A 16,360-nucleotide genomic window follows, 5' to 3' on the forward strand; every position below is an offset into this window, starting at 1 on the left:
CCCCCCACCCCAAAGATGGTGGAATTGCATTTTTTTTTCCATTTTGCTCAACTTAAAATTTTTAAAAACATGTCCAGTACATTATAGGGTACATTAAGGCTGGATTCACACTGGCATGTCTGCGAAGCGAAAAGTTTGCGTGTGCAATATTCAGTGAATAGAACTCTTTCATTTCAATGTGTTCATTCACCTAAGTGTATTTTGTATGCACAAATTTTTCATGCAAAAGATAGGCAGCATGGTCTATTGTCCTGTGTATTTCTGCAGGCAACGAGCTAATTACACTAATTGCCCATTTTAATGAATGGGGAGTATGATTGTATGTTTTTTTGTGTGTGAAAATGCGCATGATTAGCAAGCACATAAAGTACAGTAAAACACGCACATGCGCACAGAAATACACAATGCCCATTGCTCAAGTTCATTTACGCCCATGTGACTCTGGCATACGGAGTTAAGACTGAAATTACAAAATTGATTCTTGTCCGCTCATTTAGATCTATGTATCATTTGTAGAGATGAGCAAGCGTACTCGCTAAGGCAAACTACTCGAGCGAGTAGTGCCTTATTTGAGTACCTGCGTGCTCGTCTCTAAAGATTCAGGTGCTGGCGGAGGAGAGCGGTGAGTTGCGGGAGTGAGCAGGGAGGAGCGGGGGGGAGAGAGTGAGAGAGACATCTCCTCCCCGTTCCTCCCGACTCTCCCCCGCCCCCTGCCGGCACCCGAATCTTTAGAGACGAGCAGGCAGGTACTCGCGTAAGGCACTACTCGCTCGAGTAGTTTGCCTTAGCGAGTACGCTCGCTTATCTCTAATCATTTCTCATCAAATTTTCTATTTCCTTTCTCAAATACTATCCAGAATTCTGCGCTCAGTGTTTTGCATCTTCTAGGACGTCATGTTTGCTGATACAGATGGTAAAAATGAATCACAAATGGATGCAAACCTGATTCTATCTGAAGTCGCCCGTTTCTACCCTCATTCACGCCAATAGCAGTAACTTGGTTCCAGCAAACAAAATTTTCATAAATAAGTAATCTGCTATTTGGAGCAAAGTCCAAGCTGAGCACTTGGAAGCACTAATAAACCAACACGGCAATTGACTTGAAGATATGGATGATCAGTAACTTTAACTTTAGTAGCTAGTGCCAGGCAGCTGCTGCCAAAGCAACTAGAATTATCAGATGCATCAAGAGTCTAAATGCATATAATAACAGTATAGCTTTGCCTTTTGTAAAAGCCACTGGTCAGGCCACTCATGGGATATTTTGTACAGTTTGGAGCACATAATACCCTTCAATTAGGCATTAAAGGGAACCTGCCACCTCCCTACACCATGGTGCTGTTAGGGGAGGTGACAGGGAACTGGGTGATGTAATCCTTATACTTGCCCACTAATTGGTTCTCATGGTGTGCGGCACATGAAAATCGGACTCTCTTCAGATTGCTGTGCACTCGCTCCCCCATGAACTAATAATCAGATGTCAACAATTAGGCCGATCTCCCACGACTGGATTTGAATAGCAGATTCCGCTTGCCATCCGCGTGGATGATCCACAGTAAAATGCAGGCATTGAAAGGCATGTACTTTCGAATTTTCCTTCACAATCATGTATTCCGTGAGTGTAAGAAAAATCGCAACATGGTCTATTTTGCCGTGGAATTCACACTGACCCGCAGCCCATACGCAATTAACATTGTGTGTGGTATGCGGATAGCCACATCATTGCTAAGGTCCATGCGGGAAATACAAAGGATAAGAAAAGCCCTGTACTGCACATGGCCGTCTGTGAGCCTCCGCAGTCATCCGCAATACAGGTACTTGCAAAACGCAGGGTCATTGGCCGGGTTCACAGCCAAAATCTGCTGCAGGTCTCCTGCATGCAGAATCCAACCCATTCGTGTGAGCTCGGCGTGCCATTATGGTAAGGGGGATGCTTTACGTGGCATGGTATTGGCATGGTATTGGTCCGTTGGTTGTATTGGCAAGAGCCATGAACACGGAGGTGTAACTTGACATTCTGGACAATAATGGGCTGCAGACAATATGGAATACTCTGGGAATGGTCCAACAAGACAACGCAACTTGTCACAAATCCAACAATGTTTTATGTTGGTTTGAGGATATGAATGTTCCACGATTGAACTGGCTGCACGAAGTTATGACCTGAACCCTGTTGCATATCTTTGGGACAAACTGGAACATAGGGCCAAGAAATAGGAACAGTGTTCATCTTCTTTGAGAGAACTCACCAGACATTTGCAGGATGAATGGAGGGAGATATCAACTAAAATAAATCCGACGTTTGTAAAAAGTATGCCATGGAGAGTATCTGATGTCATTAGGACCAAAGGAGCCCCACTAAATAATCAATACTATATTTAGCTACAGTATATTATATATAATATGGTATATAATGCACTATAGTATATATAACCTACTATAGGTTCTTGCTCAGGTGTCTAATTGTTTTTGGTAGGACAGTGTATAATGGGATACTGATGGACAAATCAAATGGGGATCGACGACATAAATTTAGAAACCCACGTATACAGTGACTTCACCCATGAAACAAGCCTTTCAGAATGTATTTTCTGTTTCTCGCAGTATTACTCCGCTCCGTACACATATGAACTGGCATTAAAGTATTTGAACATTGCCTTCACTATGCTATTTTCTCTGGAGTGCATCCTGAAAATCATTGCGTTTGGATTCGTGGTATGTAACCATTACTTATCTATTGTCTCTTAAATTGTGTTCTCGTAGACATGATACAAGGCTTGTTGTACCAACCCAGAGGTAGAGCTTTGATGTATTGAGTCATTTAATGTAACACAAGGGCTTTTCTTCTGTTTTCTCACAGAACTATTTCAGAGATACGTGGAATATTTTCGACTTTATTACAGTAATCGGCAGCATCACTGAGATTATTCTGACAGACAGTAAGGTGAGAAGTGACTGATGCCTCTTATCTGGTATCTACTAGTACATATCTAGTACTATTATTTGTATCGTCTATATAATCACCATTATCTATTGTCTGATTCTTAATATACAGTAAGTTAATGGTAATCTAAACTGCTGGGTGACTGGTTAAAGTTTTGTTTATAGAAGTTCAAAAAAGTATAAGTCTAGAAACTTGTATGCATAGAGCCAGTATGGTAGCCCAGAATCTCTGTTTCTGTAATGTATGGTGCCTCATGCCTCCCGAATGTGTCAGATTTTCTCATAGAAGCCATATGAAAACATTAGGGAAAACCTCTACATGGTGATGCAGAGTGTTAAGGCAGCAGAAATGTAGTCCTAAGCTCTCGCTCAGGACCTGAAGGTTGTAAGTTTAATCCCTGAATGTTTCAGGTAGCCGGTTCAAGGCTGACTCAGGCTTTCATCCTTCTGAGGTTGGTAAAATGAGTAACCAGCTTGGTGGGGGTAATAAATAAAGCGCTGCAGAATAAGTTGGCGCTATACAAATAGCAAGATTTATTTATTTAAATGTACAGTATTGGCCCATCGATTTCAACAGGTGCCTTGTAATATGACTGTGTGCATGAGCCCTCAAGTCAGATTTTGATTAGCTTCAAATTGTTACGATCGTGTGGGCAACCTAAGCCCGGGAGCCCACACGATCGTACCCAAAAAGGGATAGAATGGATGGGATGGACGCACACAGGTAGCACCAGGGTCACACGGGATTCACACAGGTTTCAGGCAACTAATCCTGTTCTACACGGGAGGATGGCATGGCCCTACCTAAGCGGGGAGCATTGCCCCAATAAGGGCAGCCCAGCGGTCTTCGGATCTGGGCCCTAGCTGATCTTAGGAACCACGCCACAGAACAGGAGACATACACATGCTACATGACAGAGACAGAACCACAGGATACACAGCATACAGCAGCCACAATGCAACCACTAGAACAGATGATAAGCTGAATATAAATACCAGGTATTGGTTGACATTTTGTACAAAACATGGAAGTTAGCGGGCCACTTCACGGCTCCTGGTTATACCGCTAGTCCCTACACTAACCAGGAGTCCAGAAGAATCGGACAGAGTTCACACAGAAAGCTGAAACAGAACAGGACACAGATAGCTGGTCACGCAGCAAACTGACACGAAACTGACAGAATTTAAACGTACAAATGGACATGAACGAGCAAGACAGAGATCACTCAGCAAAGCTTGCAACAGGACAGAACAGAGCACTGGACACACAGCCAGCTGCATCAGGAACAGGACAGAGTACAGGGCACACAGCCAGACAGGCTCCGCTCAGAGATCACATGCACACAGATGAAACTCACAGCAAGTCTATGTGTCCTCATACAGGGGGAATAGACAGTGAACTACACAAGCTGACATAGGGAACCGTGTCAAGTTACACCAACTGACACACAGAACAGACAGTCAACTACACAAGCTGACATAGGGAACCGTGTCAAGTTACACCAACTGACACACAGAACAGACAGTCAACTACACAAGCTGACATAGGGAGCAGTGTCCATTTACACCAACTGACACCCAGAATAAGACATAAGACCTTTGGAGGCTACACCTGTACAGGGGGAAGGAAAAGGGGGCTGCATGTACTGCAGACTAGGACTACAGGTGTCCAAACAATCTTGGGGAAGCAGAGAGACAATAGACCTACTTGCAAACACAGATCAGAGTAGGAACAAGCTGCACATGACTGATACAAGTTACAGGGCACAGAAGTAACATGAGTGCTCACCCCAGGGTCCAGCCAGAGACTTACAGGAGCTGGGTTTATATGTGAGCACAGATCCAGGAGATTGGCTAGCAGGAAGTACCACACCCAGCCAGCTCAATTAACCCTCAACCACCTGACTGAGATCCCCCCCCCCCCCCGTTCCTCCCCGCTCTCCCCTGCTGCCCCCCGCAGGCAGCCGAATCTTTAGAGACGAGCGGGCATGTACTCACATAAGGCAATACTCGCTCAAGTAGTTTGCCTTAGCGAGTACGTTCGCTCATCTCTAATCACATACTATTTTAACATTTTTCAGAACATTGTCTGGCCTAAAGGAATACCTAATGGTCCTTTTTGACAGGCCGGTTAGATTTGAACGAGCGAGTGATGTCACCGCTAACTCAATCGCACTCATGCAGCCAGTTTAAACAGGCAAATGCATCATTGGTTCATTCAAACAACAATCATTCAGTTTGTGAATTAGTGAACGAGAGGGACTGAACGATTGCTGTTTAACCCGAACGATAAGTGAACAAGTCAATGATGGTTTTTATGCCTGCACAAAAAGAACAATTTCTGAAAATCAAATGACTCTTGTTTGTCGTTCAGTCGTTGGCTCCCGTTTAGACCAAATGATATCATTCACTTTCGCTCATTTGAACGATTTTTTGAAAGACAGCCCTTACGTCTAAGATCACCTTACGCCTACTTGGTAGTCTCAAAGTGACACACCACCCGATTTATGCTCGGTGTTTTGGCGAATTTTGACACACCGAGCTCAAAGAGTTGCCCATCACTGCCCTAGACAAATATGATTGAAAGTGGCATTGCAATCCATTCCAGTGGAATAGCTTCAGACGATATAGGAATGTGACTAGAGAACAAAAACATTCCAGAACTGTGTAAATGCCGTATGGTGAAACTCAAGTCTTGCAACTGTCAAAACTCTGTGTGTGTGTGTGTGTGTGAACCCACCTTTCCATAAACCGATTTGGCTTCTTCTGAGGGCAATACTGGGTGTCTCCTGGTTTTCAATGTTTACCACCACCAATTGAGATCTGGTCTTTGCAACAGGGACCTCCAGGCCATTATCCCAAGAATGAGTGTTGTGGCAGCTGATACAAACAGGTCAGGGTTACCGAGGCCCAGTAATGGAAGAGCAGGCAGGGATGTAGTTGTAATAGATGTCTTGGTCAGGACAGGCTGAATTCTTGCATAACGAAATGATAAGCACAGGGTCAGAGAAGCCCCCAAAAAGCTATAACGTAGTGCAGAGATAAGCCTACTGAAAAGGAATTTCCTTATTTTTCATCTTAGTTTAACTTCTAGTTTAATATCAATAATCAATAATATTTTAATATTAATAACACTGGATACAGTTTAATAATAGAGATGAGCGAGCATACTCGTCCGAGCTTGATACACGTTCGAGTATTAGGGTGCTCGAGATGCTCGTTACTTGAGACGAGCACCACGCGGTACTCGTCTCGATTAAACGAGCACTGACCATTGAATTCAATGGAGCCGGCAATACAGCCGGCTCCATTGAAAGCAATGGGCTGCCGGCGAGCGCGGGATGAATTGTCGGGAAGGGCTTAAATATATAAGCCCTTCCCTGCAATTCATCCAGAAATGTGTAAAAATAAAAAAAATATATACTCACCTTGTCCCGGCAGAACGATGTTAGCCCATTGAATTCAATGGAGCCGGCAATACAGCCGGCTCCATTGAAAGCAATGGGCTGCCGGCGATTGCGGGATGAATTGTCGGGAAGGGCTTAAATATATAAGCCCTTCCCTGCAATTCATCCAGAAATGTGTAAAAATAAAAAAAATATATATACTCACCTGGTCCCGGCAGACGGAGTTCAGCGCGGCCGGCGGCAGTCCTCCTGAACTGCTCTGAACAGCTGTGAGTAGTATTCAGCAGCCGGGGATTTAAAATCCCCGTCTGCTGAATGAGCTGCCTCCAATTGGTCACAGCCTGACCAATCAGAGGCAGATCTCACTCGCACACCCATTCATGAATTCATGAATGGGTGAGTGACTGCTGCCTCTCATTGGCTCAGTGCAGGGACCAATATGATTGGTCCCGCTGAGCCAATGAGAGGAAGCAGTCACTCACCCATTCATAAATTCATGAATGGGTGTGTGAGTGAGATCTGTCTCTGATTGGTCAGGCTGTGACCGATTAGAGGCAGCTCATTCAGCAGGCAGGGATTTTAAATCCCCGGCTGCTGAATACTACTCAGAGCTGTTCAGAGCAGCTCAGGAGGACTGCAGCCTGCCGCGCTGAACTCCGTCTGCCGGGACCAGGTAAGTATATATATATTTTTTATTTTTACACATTTCTGGATGAATTACAGGGAAGGGCTTATATATTTAAGCCCTTCCCGACAATTCATCCCGCGATCGCCGGCAGCCCATTGCTTTCAAAGGAGCCGGCTGTATTGCCGGCTCCATTGAATTCAATGGACTAACATCGTTCTGCCGGGACAAGGTGAGTATATTTTTTTTTTATTTTTACACATTTCTGGATGAATTGCAGGGAAGGGCTTATATATTTAAGCCCTTCCCGACAATTCATCCGGCAGCCCATTGCTTTCAATGGAGCCGGCTGTATTGCCGGCTCCATTGAATTCAATGGGCTAACATCGTTCTTCTCTGCCACAGCTGTTACAGCTGTGGCAGAGGAGAACGATCTTTATGCTGACAGTGCGGGGGGGGGGGGGTCTCACTCTTGCCACTATTGTGGATTAATAGTGGGACCTGGGAACTTGAGATGCAGCCCAACATGTAGCCCTCCGCCTGCCCTATCTGTTTCTGTGTCGTTCCCATCACTTTCTTGAATTTCCCAGGTTTTCACAAATGAAAACCTTAGCGAGCATCGGCGATATACAAAAATGCTCGAGTCGCCCATTGACTTCAATGGGGTTCGTTACTCGAAACAAACTCTCGAGCATCACTGAAAGTTCGACTCGAGTAACGAGTACCCGAGCATTTTGGTGCTCGCTCATCTCTATTTAATAACATAACAATTGATGAGCTGGTGATATCGGACCAGCCTCACCTCATCCTGACCGTTAAAATGTTTTATAGACGAATATAATCTCGTCAATGGCATTTTCCTTCATTTCTATTAAGAGATCAAGTATTTATGGATATGTTAAAAATAGCTTTGGATGAATGACTATAAATAACTTGAGTTATTTAGACAATATTTTCCTTTTCTGGGAAACTGCCAAGTCGCTAATTAGAGGTAAAATGATATCCTTTAATTCCAAATAATTTTTATTGTTTGGCAAGTTATTAATGGTACATAACATTTCACATACAATTTATAGCAATAGGTGTACAATATAGTAGGAATCTGAAAGAATGCAAAACTCTCAACACAGGGTAATAACCAATAGGTATGATAAAGAACAATAAGTGGATAGGTCATCAATAGTATTTTCCACGGAAAACCCCTTTAACTCCTGAGTAGGGAAGGCATGTACTCAGACTGTGTGGAAGAGACTTTCTCTGGGGTGCTGGTAATGGACTTTGAATATGGCATTGCTGATGGGATATGATTAGGCTGTAGGCCAATTAGTGAGGGACAAAAGTTATGTATAGTTAGTGGCCAGACTGCCAGTGGTTATCTAGTGTACCAGTTTATGTGAAGTGCTGTGCTGCAATAAAACTGGCAGGTACCAGACTTTACCATCGTTCCACTTGTCAAAAAAATGACTGAGTGCCGTCACCACCTTATGTGGACAAGATGGCGGTCCTGAGAAGCGACTAATCCCCTGTTGTCACTAGTCTCTTCTGTGATGAAAGTTAATCTTTTGTATATCTTTTGTAACATTAGTAAAGTTAAATGCTATAAAATGAAGTACCTTTAATTAATGATCTTCTTCATTATAGCAAAGAGCACTCCTCTGTAAGAGATGAATCAAAGTCATAGAGACACCGGACCTATATTGTTTAATTCTAATTTGCCATCCCCGGGAGCTAATTAATAAACAATGTTTTAATTAATAGCCACTCTTACAAATACCTTTCAAGTATGTCCTCAGCAGTCTGCATCATCCTATCATTTAGTCCGCGAAACACAATTTTAATCGAAAATCAAAATATCACCTATTGATGTAGGTTTTTGAGCTTTCGTTATGAGTAAATCTTATTATTTAAACCTCATGCATATCAATGTATTGCGAATCCATGTTGTATGTATCCACCATTAACATCCAAACACTTCTGATTTCGGGGAACTACTGCACAAACAACACTGGTGCTCAAAAGTCAAGCATGCCCCCCAACCATTTCATTTGACCCTACTGACGGCCACATGTTGGCTTTAAGAATCATGTGAATACTAACATCTATAGACACAACATCATATTACATATGACTGCCATATATTCAATTCAGATTTTAAAACAGGGCATAGATAACTACTATTAATGTGTATATACCATTTTTCCATGCACCCTGTATATATGTTGATTAAATGGACAAAGCTGATGTATAAGCTGAATGTCTTTGTTTTTGACCCATGTAGTTGGTGAACACAAGCAGCTTTAATATGAGTTTCCTGAAGCTTTTCCGAGCTGCACGACTTATTAAGCTTCTCCGGCAGGGTTATACAATACGGATTTTATTATGGACTTTTGTGCAGTCTTTCAAGGTAATATTATTTTCAAGACCGTTATATTTTCAGAATGCCTTGTACAGTATCTTCCTCTCTTTCCTGCAAGTCCTCAAGGCATATTTGTGTTTAGCAATGACCTGGGTCTCATGATCGATTCAAAAGATTGAAAGATTAGCGATTGTTTTGCATAAAGTACTAATAGGTACTAATTGCTATTAGTACTCTATCAGCTTCATTTGCATGCAAATGAGCTTCTGGGAGCTTTTGCAGAACTTACCAAGAGGTCTGAGCTCTGTAATTAGCTCCATTATTCAGTCACCGACTGCTAAGAGAAAACAATGTAATCTCTAGCTCCCCGTGGAGAATTCAGCACCATGGACAGCAGACACAGCATGCGGCCCTGCTTATCAGCTGTTCTGTCAGTTGACCCTCAAGGCAGACAAAGCAATCATCTGTAATCAGCTCTCCCCCAACAGAACACAGCGTGAGGTCCTGCTTATCAGCTGTTCTGCCAAAAGATGGTTTTCAAGCAAAACTGAAAACTGTCCTTCGGCAGAAAACTGAAAGATGGGCACATTTAGACACAATGATTATCACTCACAAGATGGCTTTTGAGCGAATTTTGAGTGATAATCGTTGTGTCTAAATGGGCCTTAATACATCAAAAACATCTAATATTTAAGTAGATGGACTATAGAGGCATAGTCAACGAGAACTCTGTATGTGTGAGAAGTTTCCATGAAGTTACCTTTCAAATATCTTTAACAGGGACCAAACTTTTAAACATTTTCTTAAAGGGCTTGTAACAGGATCACGTTATCCCTTATCCAGGATCAGTGGGGGTGGAGTGATTATAAGATGCACACCTCACCTAGGATCAGACCCAGATCAAAAACTTAGTCCAGAATAAAGTGAAAGTAGGTAGCATCAGTGGTGCAAAAAGTCATCCAACCGGATATATCTTTATTCTTCAATGTTCCGTATACAGCAACGTTTCGACTCCTATCAGGAGACTTTATCAAGCTGTCTACTTTCATTTCATTTCAATAGGGCTGATGGCAATAATTGAGCACTTCTTGCTTGGCTATCTCCTGCAGTCCCATTGAAAGTGAATGGAGTGTCAGTGCGCTTACGCGATCAGTGCTCCATTCAGGCTCCTCACTTTGGGGTGCAACAACCCTGTAGTGAGAAGGAAACAGGACACCATTTTTGATCGCACAGATCAGCAACTTATCCTCCATCCTCTTGATAGGAGATAATGTGTAATTCTGGGACAACTCCTTAAAATCAATAGTACATGGCTTCTATAATGAACTGTAATATTTCTTATTAAAATTATGCCCTTTTTAGCCACTTACTATTCACTTCCCAACCCCCTCATGCTGAATGTAATGATAAAATCTGAACACAAAAGTACTTATGGTACCTTTAGCTCATGCAAATATAGCCCAAATTATTGCTGGAAAAGTGATTTTGGACAGTAACTGTCCCGTGTGCAAGCGGCCGCCAACAGGGCACTGAGTGAGAAATGAATCCCCTGTTGGAGTTGCTGAACTAAATACCAAGCGACTGTTGACCCGTGTAACCAGGAGTCACTCGATCTTTGTAAAGGGGAAGAATGGGAGGCGGATGAGGGTGTTGCAGGGAGTTCAAAGAGAGGAACAGACTCAGGGCTTAGTCACACGGGCGTTTATTGCCGCGATTTGCGCATGCGCATGCGTCCGGCGACTTTTTAAAACCATTGCTTTGCAATGGTATCGGACACATGAGCGCTTTTTATGCGCTCGTCCGATAAATTAGAGAACAGAAATCGCAGATCGCACCTATCTGCGATCTGCGATTCCTGTTCTCTTCTCTATATGCGCTCAACGGGGCCGGCGGCAGCAGCGCCGACCCCATTGAGAACATATAGAAGACAAATCATTCTTCTCTGCCACAGCTGGAACAGCTGTGGCAGAGAAGAACGATGTTTGCCCATTGAATTCAATGGAGCGGCAATACAGCCGCTCCATTGAAAGCAATGGGCTGCCGGCGTGCGCGGGGTTAATTGTCGGGAAGGGGTTAAATATATAACCCCTTACCTGCAATGCATCCTTAAATGTGAAAAAATAAAAAAAAAGGATGTTCTCACCTGCTCCCGGCAGCTGGAGATCCCGGCGGTCGGCCTGCAGTGGGTGTGAAGGAGGTGTGACTCAGGCTTGCCCCTGATTGGCTCAGCCTGAGCCAATCAGAGGCTGAGCTCAGTCACACCCATTCATGAATTCATGAATGGGTGTGACTGAGACTTGCTTCTGATTGGCTCAGCGCTGAGCCAATCAGGGGCAAGCCTGAGTCACACCTCCTTCACACCCACTGCAGGCCGACCGCCGGGATCTCCAGCTGCCGGGAGCAGGTGAGTACATCCTTTTTTTTTATTTTTTCACATTTAAGGATGCATTGCAGGTAAGGGGTTATATATTTAACCCCTTCCCGACAATTAACCCCGCGCACGCCCGCAGCGCTTGCATTCAATGGAGCCGCTGTATTGCCGGCTCCATTGAATGCAATGCGCTGGACAGCTCCGGCCCGTTTCTAATGAAACGCGGCTAGGAGCAGATTTTCGGGCGATTTTTGGGCCGATTTTTCGGCGCCGGTCACGCGATTTGCGCATGCGCATCCGTCATGCGATGCGCAAATCGCGTGAAAAAACGCCCGTGTGACTAAGGCCTCACACAGACGTGGCTGCAGCACGGAGGACATTATACAGCAGTACTGAGCAGCTTAGATGTGCATCTAGGAATAGGCTTAAATAAAACACTATTAGCTGCAGCTGTGACTATGTACGCTTGTGCTTCTGTCTCCCTTCAACAGCTCCTTCCTCCTCCCCTATTCCTCTGCATAGACTTCTGGTCTGTCTATGTATAAATGTTATCAATACATTCACAGTTAGGCCTCCTTCACACAGGCGATGCTGAAAACGCCGCAATTTAAATCGCGGCACTTTGCCGCCTTATACTTTCTTTTTCATTGATGAGGAGCGCTAAACACCCAAAAATAGAACACACTCCGCTCGAAAATTGGGGAGCTGAAAAGCACTGCAATCGAGCGGCTGTTTGAAGCTGTGTGAGAGGCTCCATTGAAAATAATGGGAGCCTATGACTGTGCTTAGCGTTACGCTAAAAGTGCTGAAAAAAACGTCTGTGTGAGGTAAGTCTGAATGATCAGAGCAGGACGCAAGGGGCAGGAAAAAGTAGCTATCAAGTAGAGAAAGAGGTCATTTTTTCTAAAAACATATATTGCAAAGTGTCTAACGTCCCCTTGTTCTACTGATTGATGAAAACAAAAAGTTTAAAAGTTTATTCAATCCTTAAACTTAGTATCATGTTTTCCATCTCTCTTCGCAGTATCTAGTTTCTCTTTACCATTTTCACGTCCACATTCTCTCCAAATTTACATACATGATGTCACCTGTACCTGTGCAGACACCTTGTTAAGCATTTTGCATTGGGGCCAAGTTACACCTCCGTTTGTTATGGCATGTTATATGGTCAGAAAGTGACTTTAAGCTTTCCTTTTCAGGCTCTTCCTTATGTCTGTCTTTTGATTGCGATGCTTTTCTTCATATATGCCATTATCGGGATGCAGGTGAGTCTATTATCCAGTCACATGCCATAACATTTATCTCCTATTCATTGCCTGCTGCTTAGAGAATTCGTTAGAGCTAGAGATGAGCGAGCATACTCGATAAGGCAAACTACTCGAGCGAGTAGTGCTTTATTCGAGTACCTGCACGCTCGTCTCGCGGGTGACAGGTGAGTTGCGGCGGTGAGCAGGGGGGGGTAGAGAGGGAGAGAGAGATCTCCCCTCCGTTCCTCCCCGCTCTCCCCCGCCGCTCCCTGCCCTCCGCCAGCAACCGAATCTTTAGAGACGAGCGGGCAGGTACTCGAATAAGGCACTACTCGCTCGAGTAGTTTGCCTTATCGAGTATGCTGGCTCATCTCTAGTTAGAACACATTATGCATCATGTATAAAATATATCTATTATGTGAAGAAACCAGAATCCACTCTTCCCATCATTGTTTAGGGTGTTTATGGTCCAATGCTAACAAGTTACAATATTGATGGGCTTCAACTCTATTCTAAAGTATATCTGAGCACAAGTAGCTGCTACATGTGCAGGTCAACTACATCTATAAGTACTGTAAGTATTGTATTATGTGTCTTATGTGTTAGGTGTTTGGTAACATCCGGCTAGAAGAGGACAGTCATATCAACAGACACAACAACTTCAGGAGTTTCTTCAGTTCCCTCATGCTCCTCTTCAGGTAGGTATGACTAGAATTTCACATGGTCCATATAAGATTGTCACTGTTCACATTGTAAAATAAAAATGGGCACTAAAGCTATTGGAAGTAACAGTGTAGTTGTATTGGGAAAACCAGAACTTACCACCTTCTGATGGGCAGGGCAATCTCCTTTAATGAAATGTTTGTATTGAGAAAGTTGCCATCTTTTATTAAGGAAGTTTTTGATGTGAAGAGTCTTAATTATCCAGTGGTATGTAGGGTTGAGTGAGCCGAACCAGTAAACACCCGGGTAGAAATTTGCCAAGAGTTTAGTTTGGCATTAACCCAAAGTGAGCTTTTAGCAAAGATTAACCTGAAACAAGGTTCTCCTGCTTCGGCTCACTCAACACTACTCCTGAACACTGGTATACAGGGGCATAACTATAGGGGATGCAGAGGATGCAGTTGCATCCGGGCCAGGAGCCTTAGAGCCTTAGGGAACCCATAAGGCCTCTCTTCTTCATATATAAGGCCCAGTACTATGAATAAACATTATAGTTTAGAGTCCAGTTACAGATTTTGCATTGGGGCCTAGGAGCTTCAAGTTACACCTCTGCTGGTGCATAACACTGTCTAAGAGGTATAAAAGCTGTAAGTGTTATATAGGGCTTTTATCGCTCTTAGACAGTGATATACTGCAGTCTTAGTGGTTTGGGTGAACTTCTGGTTCAGTTCGAACTAATTCTGGCTGAACCAAATTTTAGATAAAAATTTGGCAAATCGGCTGAAGTGAACTTTTCGAAAGTTTGCTCATCACTAGTAGATAAGGTTAGGTATGGAAACATTACACCGGAAGGAAACAGGCCCCAAGATTTCAAATCTAGTCATCATTATGAGGAATTACCCATTTATGCTAAATGAATAATCAGTCTTTAGGCCTTAGTCACACGGGCATTTTTTCCCACGATTTGCGGATCGCATGACGGATGCGCATCCGCAAATCGCGTGACCGGGGCCGCAAAATCGCCCGAAAAAACTGCTCCTAGCCGCGTTCCAATAGAAACGGGCCGGAGCTGTCCAGCGCATTGAATTCAATGGGGTCGGCAATACAGCCGGCTCCATTGAAAGCAATGGGCTGCCGGCGATCTCACGATGAATTTTCGGGAAGGGCTTAAAAACATAAGCCCTTCCTGGAAATTCATCCAGAAATGTGTAAAAACGAAAAAATTATTTATACTCACCTGGTCCCGGCAGACGGAGTTCAGCGCGGCCGGCCGGCAGTTCTCCTGAACTGCTCTGAGTAGTATTCAGCCGGGGATTTAAAATCCCCGCCTGCTGAATGAGCTGCCTCTGATTGGTCACAGCCTCACCAATCAGAGGCAGCTCTCACTTACCCATTCATGAATTCATGAATGGGTGAGTGAGTGCTGCCTCTGATTGGCTCAGCGCAGGGACCAATCAGGGGCAGCTCTCAGCTGAATGACAGCTGAGGCTGTGACCAATCAGAGGCAGCTCATTCAGCAGGCAGGGATTTTAAATCCCCGGCTGCTGAATACTACTCAGAGCAGTTCAGGAGAACTGGCGGCCGGCCTCGCTGAACTCCGTCTGCCGGGACCAGGTGAGTATATATATATTTTTTGTTTTTACACATTTCTGGATGAATTTCCGGGAAGGGCTTATGTTTTTAAGCCCTTCCCGAAAATTCATCGTGCGATCGTCGGCAGCCCATTGCTTTCAATGGAGCCGGCTGTATTGCCGGCTCCATTGAATTCAATGGGCAAACATCATTCTTCTCTGCCACAGCTGTTACAGCTGTGGCAGAGAAGAATGATTTGTCTAGTATATGCTCTCAATGGGGTCGGCACAGATAGGTGCGATCTGCGATTTCTGTTCTATAATTTATCGGACGAGCGCATAAAAAGCGCTCATGTGTCCGATACCATTGCAAAGCAATGGTTTTATAAAATCGTCGGATGCATGCGCAAATTGCGCGAAAAAACGCCCATCTGACTGAGCCCTTATAGTGTTTTTTCACCTTGGAACAAAAGAAAGATTAGATCCTTTCTATACAATTTACATTACTTATCTTATGCTGATCCTTGAAGCCCATTCAGATGAATCGTTTGCCCGACACTGAATTCAGATCATTTGCCCGACACTCGTCCAATCTAAATGGGCCTTTAGGCTTATATTGCTCGCAATTTTGAAGGCTTCAGAGCTGAAATCTCTCAGCATTCCTTGCTTATGCTGGGGTTTTGTATTCTTGGGAGATAATTCCTTCTACCCTGTAAATTTTACCGCTGTTATGACTATTTCCAATTACAATTAACAGAATTATAAGTGCAGCTCTGAACTATAATATGGTTGTAATTGAGGATCGGTAGAAGATAGGTAATATAATGTATATACAAAGTTACTCAGCCTTTTTATATCTGTACATAACTGGTAACATGGTGAGAAAGGTAGAAAATAATCACCTTGACTACATCACCATACAGAATGGGTACTTTTACAAGGGATGACTGTTGCGCGCATTAGCGCCTGACAGCCATCTTAGTGATTATCGATCCCGTGCTTTCACTAAGTAGCGATAATCGTTCACTGGGTGCAGGAGGAGCATGCTGCAAAGTACTGTTAGATGCTGGAACTATCCATGTTCTCCCTTAGTTATCGAGGTTTCTTCAGCATCACTCGATCTTCAGAAGGAAGATTGCAGGCTGAGGAGTGGAGGATGTTAAATGAATAATCATAA

At 43.8% G+C, this 16,360-nt stretch overlaps 1 protein-coding gene across 1 annotated transcript in view; it reads left to right on the forward strand.

The window, feature by feature from the left end:
- The window catches only part of CACNA1E (calcium voltage-gated channel subunit alpha1 E), a 427,487-nt gene that overhangs the window by 366,892 nt on the left and 44,235 nt on the right, over nucleotides 1-16,360 (forward strand). Inside the window, exons 31-35 of the mRNA XM_066597440.1 lie at nucleotides 2,605-2,715; nucleotides 2,861-2,944; nucleotides 9,254-9,379; nucleotides 12,902-12,967; nucleotides 13,556-13,647. Of these exons, the coding sequence (XP_066453537.1) occupies nucleotides 2,605-2,715; nucleotides 2,861-2,944; nucleotides 9,254-9,379; nucleotides 12,902-12,967; nucleotides 13,556-13,647 (479 nt within the window). The remainder of the gene's footprint in view (nucleotides 1-2,604; nucleotides 2,716-2,860; nucleotides 2,945-9,253; nucleotides 9,380-12,901; nucleotides 12,968-13,555; nucleotides 13,648-16,360) is intronic.

The sequence above is a fragment of the Eleutherodactylus coqui genome, chromosome 3, assembly GCF_035609145.1.
Source record: "Eleutherodactylus coqui strain aEleCoq1 chromosome 3, aEleCoq1.hap1, whole genome shotgun sequence".
Lineage (NCBI taxonomy): Eukaryota > Metazoa > Chordata > Amphibia > Anura > Eleutherodactylidae > Eleutherodactylus > Eleutherodactylus coqui.